This window comes from Protopterus annectens, chromosome 13.part0 (genome assembly GCF_019279795.1).
Source record: "Protopterus annectens isolate FY-2018-M chromosome 13.part0, PAN1.0, whole genome shotgun sequence".
Taxonomy (NCBI): domain Eukaryota; kingdom Metazoa; phylum Chordata; order Ceratodontiformes; family Protopteridae; genus Protopterus; species Protopterus annectens.
In genome coordinates, this window is record NC_056747.1 from 749,583,112 (window position 1) to 749,596,952 (window position 13,841).

The window sequence follows — 13,841 nt, forward strand, 5'->3', positions numbered from 1 at the left end:
ATGAAACATGAAAGTATTGTCATTTTACTGAGAGTTTTCCTTCTTGAGAGTTAACGGTTGTTATACTGAAGTCTAAATGTCACGGTGAAAAACAAAAGGGTGGAACATGCAGTAATAGGTAACCTCTTGTCCTTCTGAATGGTAGTGCAGTGAAGTTTTAGCCTAGATGAGAGGTGGATAAACTTACAGATCCTATTCACTGTATTTGGGTGGAGTTAGGACTCTTGAGAAGAAGGCACACACACGGAAATAAGCTAAATAATTCCACTCCACAAGGGTGGAGATCCCAGAACATTGACAATCACAAACATATATCCTTAGTCCAATGGTGAATGCACTTAAAAGGATTGCTCACCTACACCTGGAAAATTACCTATCTGAACACAACTTGCTTATTAAAAAAGAACATGGAGTTAGACCTGGCCACACCACTAGTAATGTTTATAAATACATTACTATGCCGAAACAAGCAGATGCATCTTTCTTGACATTTCAAAGCCCACTGATTTATTGGATCACATCTTTCAGCTACTGAGACTGGGCGATGTTTGGATACAGCTATTATGCGCTCATCGGTTCTGATGTTAAGTCTCTGAAATAGCAGACACTTTAGTATGACAAACCTCTCTCTCAACCAAAATATATGCTGCTCTTATGAATGCCTTATGGCCCTATCCTCAGGCATCTGCTATTTCCAGTTTTCATAGATAATACACATCAGTACACAGGAGTACAGCTACTACAAAATTCAACTGTCCACACTTATTCACTGCTCATGTAGTGCTGATACACTGTCAGGCTTCAACATGGATTCAGTGCCATAAAAATGGTCTATGCACAAGCTACTGATGACTGAGAAAAAGACAGAGATTTGTTTTTTAAAGATACTACCAAGACTTTTATGTAAAATATACTACCACGGAAAAAAGACACCATCAAAGCCCCACTGAGAAGCTAGACTGAGGTATTCTGGGACAAAAACCAGCAGTGATCGCAGACTTACAGATTATGCGGTGTGTGCAGTCACAGAAGTTAACAAGGGGCTTGGGGCACCTGCTGCCAAACAATCAGTGGTAGAACCTATACTGCAACCAAAACTATGACACTGTACATCAGCAGTAAGGAAATTTAATAAACTCATCTTCAATAAACTGGATGGATTAGATTAATGTGGCTCAAGACACCCTCTTCCACACAGGACTGTGCAAACACTGCAGAAACTGAAATCAGAAGGACCACAAGCCAAGCTAAAGTACACTCAACTACACTACTTATGCAAAAAATACTTAAAAAAATCTTCATCCAGGCTTTGCAGGCCCAATAACTCAGCACAAGATGAACAGATTTTCTAGATCTTTCAACCAGTACATGCTCAAGATACACAAGCCTATTCTGAAAATTGCTGACAAGGCTCCCCTGCCATTTATTTGCACTAAACTCAAATAATGTACCATCTGAGTTACAAATTTCACTTCTCTGTGTCAGACTTGAACAACCTTGCATCTGACTTGACTCCCCAATTAAATTTAAATCTGTCTTTAAAATGTGATTGCTGATGCCTTCCTTCTTGCTTGTATGCAGACTCTCCCAAAGTTTATTCCTTTCTGTTCATGTACTTCTGCAGCTACACTACAGAACTAACTACCCTTTCCATTGTACTCTGTTTACAAAGTGTTTACTGTTGATAGCACCAACATTTTTCTGCAGGAACACTTTTAAAAGGAAGGCATAGGCATTAAAACATTAGCCTAATGCCATGCATTGTGTAGAAATAGCATAGTCTCTGTATGTTGCAGTCTGTGTGTTGTACTGAATTGTACACCAAGAGTCCTTTTGAGGGAATCAGTGTCATATGACTGAAATATCAAGGTGTTATTCAAATAGTCATAAAACTGTAATACTACCAAACAGTGCATTACAAAAAGTACTTTTAATTACTTTTACTTTTAAAATTCTTTCTCTGGCTCCATGTAAAAATGGGTACTGCACTGTAAGGTTAACAGAGTCAGCAAAATGTAAATAAATACTCCTACAAAAAACTTCTTTGTCACAACACTTATGATTATTAGCGCATTTATTTAAGAATATAAAAAAAGGGATTACAAAATCAAACATTTTTTAAATGAATGAAAATTTTCATCATAAAATAACGGGTAACCTGTAAAATAAACAGTGTGTGGCAACAGCATTCCAAGCACTTCCGATAAAAAGAAAGGAATAACTTCAGAACAATCTCACAAGGTCTTTCCCTTCACCCACACAGTCTAAGTATTCTAAAACCAGAAAAGTCATCCGTTAGTAAGCCTTACTTCTGCTACCTTACTGCAAAGTGATAGCTCAACATGATATAGTTTTCCTGTAACTTCTATAAGATCTTTGAACGAGGATTATAAGATGCCTTCCACTTTCTATTGATCACCTTTTCTTTCCACATTAGTATTAATGCCAGCTGAACAGTCTCTTGTTTAGTCCATCCTGAGATATCCTGCTTTCCAAACAGCCAGAGACAGGGTTAAAGCAATACTACCTTGACAGAAAGTATTAAGAATCAGAGCTGTAACAGGCTCATCTAACACCCGGTGCCGATCCCTGAAGGAATAACTCAAATCCTCAGCTCTTCAAAAAAAGGAATTTGGCTTTGTAGAAAGACGATTGGTGTTTTTTTACCAAAATGGCTTTGTACAAATTCACCACCTCAAGCTCTTCAAGATAAGAGCTAAAAAGGCTTTAGCTTTTGTTGCTGAAATCCGAACTGTACTTTTGTGACAACTGGATTCCTACAGCAGCCAAATCCACACCATTACCTTCTTCATGTGAAGAGGAAAAAAAAAAAAGAACTTCTGCTTTGTTTAAATTGCAGCAAGCTAATACTGGATTATTACAAGAAACACTAAACTGAAGTGGCTTTCTGTACTGGCATTTTGGTACAGAAAAAAAAAGATTAAAGAATGCTGTTGATCACACTTCCTAACACTTTGCTCCTAGGACAGTTGCCCCCTTCATCTCACCTTTGCTACTCTACTGTAAAGAATCTCCTGAATTTAACACTTAAAGCTCGGTTAGAGCATTACAATTCCAAAATTTGTCAAATCAGTCTTCTCTGTAAAGCCCCCACACCTCCAATACTGTGATAAACAGACTGGAAATACAGAGTATATACTCTCCCCTCTGGTTCCTACAACCAGGTAGCCTGGTCTAGGTTTAAACTATGGGACTCTGTGATGTCCAAAATTTGTCAGGATCTAAGAAATTAATGAGGAACCCAGCTGATAATTCAAACCTAAATTGGTCTCAAGGGAACAACTATAGCTTCTTTTCTTAATTTTATTATTTAACCTGCAATTTAATTTCCTTTATTAAAAACCATTAATAAAAAAATTGAGCCTACGTGTTAAGAGTTTACTACAACTGGGTCTTGCTTATTTCTAAAGAAAACAAAGATATTTTTGTGCAATTTTACCCCCCCCCCCCAAAAAAAAAATTATCAGCATATTTGGACACAAATGTGATATAAATCATTTTCTACTTAGTTCATGCTTCACTGTTGCAGTATGTCTATTCACATCAATGACTGGCAGTTCTGCTGCAACACAAAACAGAACAAATATGTAACAGAATACCTAGGTTTGCTGATGGCAACCGTGGTAGACTGTAGCATTACTTGTCTCTGATGAACACTTAATGACTTGAGTTCAATCTTTAACCATCTGTAATTCAGTTATCTTTTGCCTACAAACTATGCACTATGTTAGCTGCCTTTTCTTCTCTGCAACTATCAAATGGTGGTAACTCCCCTTGTGAATTGTAGGCATTTGTGGGCAGATAAGCTGATATTCCAAATGCAAAAGCAGATTCATATGTCAAGGCTGCCTCTCAATATTTCTAAACTGTGCAGCACAGCACCTTATGTATGCCTCTAAAAGGAACAGCTTCAAGTCCTCAGTAAAAAAAGATCAGCTAATGTAATTGGTCCATCACTGTGGTATTATATTATTTATGTAACTTTTCCAAACATTTCAGCCTTCTGAAATCTGTACTTCTATGTAATGTCCTCAGTTTCATCTATAGAACTACGGGTTTTTGCCACAATCAAGTCAATTCTGACTCCTCAATGACCTAGGAGCAGTGGTGACTGACATTCACCCCCCCCCCCATGGCTATCCTCTAGATCTCAATGTAGAATTTGTAAATGTTGTGAGTATAAAACCTGTAAATTATGCAGTGTAGATAGTTAATTTAGTATCAGTTTACATCATCGGTTATCCAAGTATTTGTGCAACCTACTGACTTTTCAGTGTTCGTTTTTGTAAATGGTACTATACCATCATTTTATCTTTTAACTGCAGTATCCTCCCTGGGACTCTGCTAAAAATGTGATGTCTTAGTTGGATGTCCTCAAATGTAATAAACAATAAACAATTGCTTGTATCTTTCGGTTTTTCCCAGTTAGGGGTTGCCACAGCGGAACTCCGGTCCGCTAATGATTGGCAGTAGAGTTTTACGTGCTGGCTTGCCGGGCTTAACGCACAACCTTCATCGAAGGAACGCCCATTCACGCATGTCGCCACACAGAAGACGCTCTAACTGAGAATCGAACGGGCAACGTCTAACTGTGAGGCGACAAAAATGATAATTAAATTACAATAAACATTTTTACCCTTCCTTTTCTTTTCAGTTATCCTTTACCCAGAAGTGCGCTTCCATAGGCCTGCAGCAATGAAAAGCTCTACTGAACAAATGCAGGTGGTTGCTTCAACAGCTCTGCCCTCTGGCTATAGTCATTAATGAGCAGTTTAAATTGGTCAGGCTTCCTGACAACTAAATCCTAAATCATACATGAGGGACAGAGTTTTTACTTGCAGGTCTCACCTGAGCTGTCATACTATTTTAGAATCTGTCATTTTGCAAGGCTACACTTGTCAGACTGCCTCCTACCAATACTGAAATGCTGTTGTTGCACATATGTTGAACTCGCCAAGTATTTAGTTTGCACACTGCTGTTCAGCAATGGTAAACAGTGATAACTCATTCAAACACTGCAAGTATGTTTCAGCTACAGCAGTAGGCAAGAAAAAAAAAAAAAAACAAACACAAAAATGCTTTTGTAGAAAAGGTTTAAATTATTTTATTATTGTACCATGGCCAATGGCAAGACACAAACGCCATATCCAAAGGGGTCTGTCCTCAAGTGCCCACCAATGACACTACATAATTCAGCCCAAGGTGTAATATTTGCACAAATCCTTTTCCTCAGCTTGCCAAGGTCATAAATGTTTTCTCCCCTAGAAAACTCAAAAATCCAGACATGAAATGCATACAGTAAGGACACATGCAGGTTTCTGTCTCTCCACTGCTAGTTGAGTATCAGGCTGTAATAACTCCTCCCTCTCGATGCACATCCTTTCTCCAGTCTCCACTGAAAAGGTCATAAGGTACTACAGTACTCCTTTTCTCTCCTCTCTACTTGAAAAGAAACAGCCATGGAAAAGTCATTCCTTTTGTTTCCTTCCACCAATCGAAATTTCCCTCCAGCTTCCCAAGCTTGGTTTTGAACCCATGCTGTTGATATCACAGACAACTAAATTTCCCAGAAGCTGTGCAACATGAGCTGCTGAAAAGGCATGTACAAGGGCACATGCAGCTTTAAACAGTACACCAGTAGCTACCATTCAGGCATTATGGCAGGCCCGGGCTCAAGAGATGCATGGATCATTTTCCACTTTGATACCTGTGCTAGTATATCTGAATGTCACTGAAGATGTCATGATAATTATTGTTATTATGACTGCTATTTTAATTAGGATGATGTTGACAATTCACATCTCTGACTTTTGTTTAAATAGCTTGGTTTCTTTATTGGCTGTTTAATTCTGTATGCTCTGTTAAGAATGGATCATTATAATAAAGATAATGGTTTAAAAAAAAAACAAAGCAGTCCTGGGTAGCAAGTACCAGGGCTATACATCTCCCCTCACAGGAATGAAAACAAAAAACAAAAAGACAGTGACTGGGTTCTGAGAGACTTAATACTGCTGAATGATAGAGCTGCTCTCCCTGTCCCCACCAGCCATGGTACCTTTTCTTGAATTTCTTGCTTCTCCTTGTTGACTTCTTCCAGCTGTGCCTGCAAGTCACTGATCTGAGTCAGGTCTCTGGATGACTAGGAGGGGAAAAGAGAAAAAGGCAAAATATGTTATATTTGGATAAATTATCGTATGTACCAAACTACAATAAATACACACTGCTGATGTTTCAAGTTACCTCGGCCACTCAGACACACTCACTGGGTCACAAATGATAGCATCCAGAAAAAGAAAGTGTTTTAAGTGATGTATTATACTAATAAAAGCAAGAACTATGCTTCTTTCTTTCTTTTTTTTGAAATCATGTATACAATACACTTATACAGTGGTGTGCTTATATATGCAATCTGTGTGCCTATACATATATATGTGTGTGTGTGTGTGTGTGTGTGTGTGTGTATACGTATGTATGTATGTATGTATGTATATATATCTCCTGTCAAGACACTTTTTTTGCAGATCAGTCAAGCCCAGTAAACCATTGAATTCCACTACATACCTGTATGACCCCATTGCAATGGTCTAGCATACTGCTGCTGGTAGCTGCTCTAAGCAGAAATAATAAGAAGTGAAAACAAGGGAACTAAAGATGAGCCTTTTGCCCAGGTACCTTCAAACAAAGTGTCTACCAGTGTCCCCCTGGAAACTTTGCATCTTAATTTAAAAAAAAGGATCTTTCTCAAAAACTAAAAATGAGGATTGCTGAAAGATTGCCCATTTATGTATTATTACAGAAAATGTTTGTTCTAAAACCAGGCACTATGACAGCTATTTAGGCCACATGACTGAGTACCACACGAGCAGAGATGATGAACAATCCAGAAGCCCATCATTACAGGCAGCAGAGAACACAGATTTTGTGTTACCTGGACTGAACCCAAACAGATGCAATACAGCAGTTACTTAAAGAACTAGAGAGAAAGCTTTTACTATATTTCTCAGCTTACATTAGTACTATTTATTTGCCATATTAATCTTAACTGTGCATTTCAATCAAATATTTGTGACTAATGACTTTGTATCTGATAACCTGCCTTTTGAGGATACAAGGAGAAGACTCATAAAATAATTCTGCCTTTATACAAAGGGATATTAAGGGTACATTAATGGCAGGCAGACAACAATTTACATTTCACAAGGGATGGAATCAGTATCCATGCTCCTATTCCTTCTCTGTTAAGTTAATGATTACAGCACTGTAAATTTCTTGTTGCAGTATTAAATGAAACACTAACGCAGTACTTAACTTCAACATTAAGCACACATGATGACCACAACTGGCCTTGGGCATAAGCCAACTAGGCTGCTGCCTAGGGCGCTGCTGTAGCAAGGCAGTTTTTTCAGTACTTATTTGTTTGTTTATTTTGTAGTAAAGAAATGGTTTCTTTAAAATATGTTGAATGAATATGGGAAAAATTGAAGAGTAAGACAAACTGTGAGAAAAAGGAAGAACACAGTAATCTGGATGGTGTAGGTAGACCAGGATGGGGTCACTGGATGGTGGTGGGGGAGCTATGGAGCCCTTTTGTCTAGGGCACCAGTTGACCAAAGGCCGGTCCTGATGGTGAGATAAGTACAATCTAATGTCTCAGTGTCTGTATTAGAAAATGCATAATTCTTGGCTTCCTGGTATAAATTATTATACAGATATCTGTCATAACATTCTTATCCCCCCAGATCTTCAAAAGCCTTTTAGCTAACGCATTTTACTTTGTTTTGAATGTCTAGTTAATCTGGGGATACAACATCCAGCAACAATTTCTTCAAGCAATTCTGTGATGTGTATCCCTCTCCCTCCTCCTCTAGCATCCATTTCCATTGATGGAATGGAAATATGTCCACAGAATATCAGGCACCCTCTCTTCTAAATGCCCAAGAAAATATCATTAACCTTTTGGCTAAGTAGAGTCCTGCCAGAAAAGGAAGCATTCTGCAGTTTCTTCTGCATGACAACAGCAGGGAAAATATGCATGTAAAATGATTGTTATGAATGCTGAATTATACATGCACTTTTTGAATACAGGGTATACTTCTGTACTAGATGTTTCTTGATGTAAGTATATCCCTGATCAATAATATATGTAAAAGTAGGTCTGCCGAAAAAGAAAGTGCTTGTCCTCCAAAATGTACCATTTTCTTAAAGAAGTCCAGATGTGGACATTTAAAAGGGTGGATTATATTTCTGGGCATCTGAAACAGTGACAACCTTGTATGTTTGGGGTTTACATTTGTCAACTTTTCATGTCATGAATGCGCCACACTGCTTGATAACGGTTTAAAAACGTGGATATATACTTGCAAAATGGTCTGATAACAGGCAAAAGTACGATTCAGTGTTATGTATGTAGAATGTGAATTTTATGGCTTCCTGAAACGGCAGCTGATAAATGTTAGCAACAGTCAAGGTTTTCTGAAATTCTACCTTTTCTTCTAACTTGGCGCTGCTGTAGTACATAAACACTTTGCATTACATGCTTGCCCATGGCCACTTCTGTCAGTTATAATGTGGTGTCACATAACGTTTTTGAAAGAACTGTATACCTGCAGTGATTTGGAAATAGTTTTGGCCCTTACGATAATTCCAGACATGTCAGTACATGTGGGACTAGTTCTGTACATTAAACGCAAAGTTTGTCTGTTTCTGCGGAACACAGGTGCAAAGAAAGGGTAATGTGATAAAAAGGTACAAGAGCCTGACAGATGCTATAATTATTTCTTTCAGCAGACTTTTTTACCACATCTTTCTGCGTTTCTACTTTTCTTGGATAAAGTTTCTGCGACTACATTTTCATTTTCCTCCAGGAGTACAGCTCGGAAAAGAGCTGTTTCTCCTGCTGGAAATCTGGTTGTGATAATAAGCAAGTACCTAAAGCAGTACTTCCATAATACTGTTTCCCACCTAGGTCTTAAGGGAGGGGGACAGCGGTTAACTGGATCCAGGCATATTTACAAACAGTACAGGATGAAATGCACTTTACAGAAAGTGCACATTACTATTACACACTAAACAGTTGACAGTATCAGTCTTAAATCATCATATTCACTGAATGATTTACGTAGAAAACTAAATGTCTCGAGTGTAAAGTTTATTTACAGACTGTCAAGTGGTGACCATCAATTATGCTACTGGTGTAGAAGAGTTTATATACTATTTCATGTATTTCATGACATAAAACAAAAGGGTAAATAATTATGGAAAACTCTGCAATAATAGCAGATGTCTAGCTACCATCAAATTGTAAATGTTTTTTTTTTAAATAACAATATGCATAAATATTATATTTATGTTACTATCTTAAACATTTTCCACTTTGAAAAACTGTGGTAAGTACAGTTCTGTAAGATCTTACCATAACAACTGATGTTCTACTTCTCACTATTACAGTATTCTTTACTCTTGAGATATCCTGCTAAGGATAACCTAACATCTAACCAGTATACCAGAGCCTTTACACCTTCCAGGCATCGTATGCCAGATGTATGTCCTTCATACAAGGTGTAAGGTACACACGACATATGGACGCCTAATTCTCAGAACTGAAGTGACCCAGAAGAACCAGAGAAAGCAATAACATGCACATTCAGAAAGGGAATAGGAAAGAGACAAGGCTAGAAGAGGGACTCTTTGGCAAGAAATAGGGCAATGAAGGGTACTGCATTATAAACAAGTGCATTCCATACCTACCAAATACTTGTTAATTTCCACTAATCTGGAAGGCAACAACTATTAGTTAAAAAGTGTTTTGTGCTGTGGAACTCTCTGATTTAAACTATATGTCAAACAATCCTGACTTGACAGGATGTATTTAACCTGGAGCAGAGAGGACTATGTCTTTAGTAATAAGACCAGGACAATTTTAGCAACTCTGCATCCTTCTTCATGACATTTACAAGGCAGAAGACATTATATAAACACTTTAGTAAACTAAGACGGGGGGGGGGGGGTGTGTGACAAATTTCAACTAAAAACATTATTGGACCCAACATGTGTTTGAAACTTTTCATCTTACCATCACATCCCTCATTGGTCAACTCCTGCAAAAGTGCCCAATAAAGCCTTTTCCTAAGGTATGTAGAGGGAACAGCAAGCAAAACAGAAATTCAGATAAAACATTTTAAAAAGTAATGTGTGCCTGCATCATTTCTAATAGCTTTCATCTTCTCTGCACTACCAGTAAAACTAAATCAAGATTTTTAATTGCTAGGGTAACTTGTCCTGTGCACTGCATTTTACATCCTCGTAATGTGTGAGACCAGTTCTGCAGCCACATAGGGTCTCAGAAACAATTTAATTAATTCTTTTAAAATGTACCCATTTAAATGTTTCCTTTCCCAACCACATTCAATATAATTAAAATGATGAAAAAGGAATGGGTAAAAACAGATTATGTACACAATACAATACAGAAAACAACATACAAGGCTAGTGTTTACTGTCTAATGTAAGATTCAGCCATGAATCTGCTTAAACTATACTCTCAAGAGTTACTGTAGTACTGTAATCCCCTCAAAAAAAGAAAAATGACAATTATCAATTACAGAAAGCAAGCTTTTCTGTTAACTGTTTTTGACTCTTGCCTGACATAACCACAGGCCTGCACAGCCCCTTCTAAATTATGTTTTTATTTACTACATAGTTAGAGTTAAAAGGACACGGTTATAAAGAATTACTGGCAACACTCCTATAAACATTACCCATTTACACAGCTTTTATTAATGGATAACAAGTTGTCAATTCCCTTTATCCTTTAAATGCACTCCAACTTTATATTCAGTGTGGACCCACGGGCTGCAGAAAATGGAAAGCAACAGAATATGTGCACATAATGCTGCAAAACCTCCTTGTTAGTAACAAGCTTTCTACCGTCACAGCAGGAGCTTTGAAGAGACCTGACTGCCATAACTCTTCATAAGTTTCCTTCTTGACTGGTGCTCATGACCCTGAAAGTAAGTGGGGTCAAACTGTGGCCTAATTATCATTGTAGAAAAGGCTATTAAACACAGTTACAAAGAGGTGGTTCACTTCTGGACCTCCCTACCAATCTGTCACACACATAAACACAAAGGCAGTTCATATATTAATTTTCTGCAACATAACTCCAGGTTATTAAGTCTGTAAATCAAGACGGTTTCAATCTCCCCACATATATCTTTTTTCTTTAGCATTAGACAGCCAGAGCACAGCAAGCACAAGCTGGAGGATTTTCACTGCAAGCTGTGAAATGACTCCAGCTGATAATTGTTTCTTTGTTAAAAGTGTCAGTTATGCATTTTAAGACTTCACAGATTTGAGAACTTCTAAACAATGAACAAATGTATATGTGGGTCCAAATAAAAGGAAATATATCTCTAACTTTTAGTTTTTCTAACAATGGACCAGAAAGGCATTTTCATTCACACAAACATACATATATATATGTGTGTGTGTGTGTGTGTGTATATTTTATATATATATATATATATATATATATATATACACACATAAATATATATATAATACATACATACACACACACACACATGTGTGTATATATATATATATATATATATATATATTTATTTTTTTTTTCATTCAACTAAAGTCATGCTGCTTCAGTATATGCATCAGGTAAACATAATTAGCAATCGACCTTACTATGCATGTGACACAGGCAGGAAAGACACAGTTTTAAGTGGTATCCTGCTATCAAGTTAGAATGATACCAAAATTCAAAGACAAGATAAATGATTTCAATAACTGGCTTACTAGCCGGTGTCATTCTGGAGGATCCAGTATATGTCTGCTTGGGACAAGACAGCTGACAGGCCATCCTGCGTTGCCAAGGACGGCCTTAACCATTCTTACCAGGACTTTTGTATTCTGGCTACAACACTTGTTTTCCCAAATGAGTACCACTTTTAGACAGAGTACACCTACTCAAAATTTCCAACTAGCTAATTCCAGTTCAGCATGGCTCTACTGAAGTCTTCATGTCTACACAGAAAGATGCTCGAGATTGTGGCTCTTCTGCAAATTGAGCTCAAAACTTATACATCTAGTAACAGCAGACGTTCGGTGCAGTGAAAACACCTCCTCTGTTCTTTGATTTAGGATTTAATGTCCATCATGCATTCAAACAACATACAAGTAACTGCAGGGGAGAGTTAGAATTTGTCAGATAATCTCCCATCAAAACAGATTCTTCATGACCCCAATTTTGGGGATCCAAGTCACCATAACCAAAATGGAATACCACCTTGTAGCCTGTTACAGATCTCCTCTCCATGTCTCCCACTGATTACGATAGCTATCTTATCACCATAGCAGATATTCCCATATGCTGAAATACATTAATTCTAGGTGATTTAAGTTACCTCATAATAAATTTGCTCTCTTACACTACAAATGGAAAGCACACCCAGCACTTCCTTGACTATGCAAATGCAAACAACCTTGAGCAGCTTAGCTCCACGGTATTATCCTACATTTTTAAATCAAGACTACAGATTGGTGATTTTCACTTACATGCTGAAGGTATTCCCCAAACAAATATCTTGTTACTCAAGGATTCCTCAAAAGCAAATCTCTTGCGGCTACTTAGAGATTTAAATAATTTCCACTGCATCTGAACAAATACTGACCTTGTAAATACAGCCAAGGTCTTTACCTCTGAGTTATACTCTCACCTAAACAGCTGGATGGAGGAAAGCAGTACTGATCCACACCAAATATGTAGGGAAATTTAAAAACAATCTCTAATAGCACAATTCTCACGTAAATAAATTCTGCAACAAAAGGAAGTGAAAAGTTCTAAAAGGAAGCCGCATACTCACCATCTTAATAGGGCACTCAAACATGTTAGCAAATAATTTAAGTCAGTAGTTGGAAAACATAGAGCTGATTATGAACTCAGAATGGACACCGATACCAAAAGAAATTAAAAATCCTTCTTTAACTACATTAAGAAACAACACCTATCGCTGTTCTGAATTGATTCACAAGGATACCATTCATTCTGATCCCAAAGAAACAGCTGCTATTCTAGCTTACAAATTTAGTGTGAATTTCACCTCATCAACCACCACAACTGGGCCCCTGCTGACTCAGTCCCTGACCACATTAAGATCAGTTTGAAACAAGCCCTAACAGACCTATCTAAGCCATGACTATGACTTCCATAAGCAACAGAGAGTATGGCCTAGTAGAACCCCTCTTAAACCTCTTTCATGAGTCTTGCAATGGGCTTTGTTCCTGAAACCTAGAAACCAGCCTCTGCGATGTCTCTACATAAGAAAGTGTAATTGCTGGTCTTGGCATTTATAGACACATCAATCTAACCAGACTTGTTTGTAAAGCAATGGAGATTAACACTGCTGATCTCAACAATCTAGACAACAATAATCTCTTAGTCCCAAACCAACATCAGTTTGGCTTTGTAGACTTCTTCAAAAGTGTAACTGAAGCAGTCGATAATGAGCATGCAATGCACAACATACATGGACTTGCTCAAGGCATTTGATACCATTCCCCATGATACTGTACCCCATGCAGGCAATGTTGTTCCATCATCAAATGCATTACCAGTTGGTAATGTTGTACCTACTGAAATACATCACTCAACAGGAGAGATCTCAAAGGTTTCTAAACAAAGTCACAGGGCTGAAATCCCATAGTTATCCAGAAAAATTAGGCTCTCGCTATCTCTAATTTGTTTCTTGTGGACTCCTATGCAGTGATCTATTTTTGGCATTTTAGGCCATGAAAGATCCCACCCTCCT

General features: G+C 37.7%; 1 protein-coding gene across 7 annotated transcripts in view; it reads right to left on the reverse strand.

The window, feature by feature from the left end:
- The window catches only part of MYO18A (myosin XVIIIA), a 2,129,602-nt gene that overhangs the window by 319,306 nt on the left and 1,796,455 nt on the right, over positions 1-13,841 (reverse strand). For all 7 annotated transcript variants that reach the window (XM_044054445.1, XM_044054444.1, XM_044054446.1 and 4 more), the window contains one exon: positions 6,077-6,160. In XM_044054445.1, the coding sequence (XP_043910380.1) occupies positions 6,077-6,160 (84 nt within the window). The remainder of the gene's footprint in view (positions 1-6,076; positions 6,161-13,841) is intronic.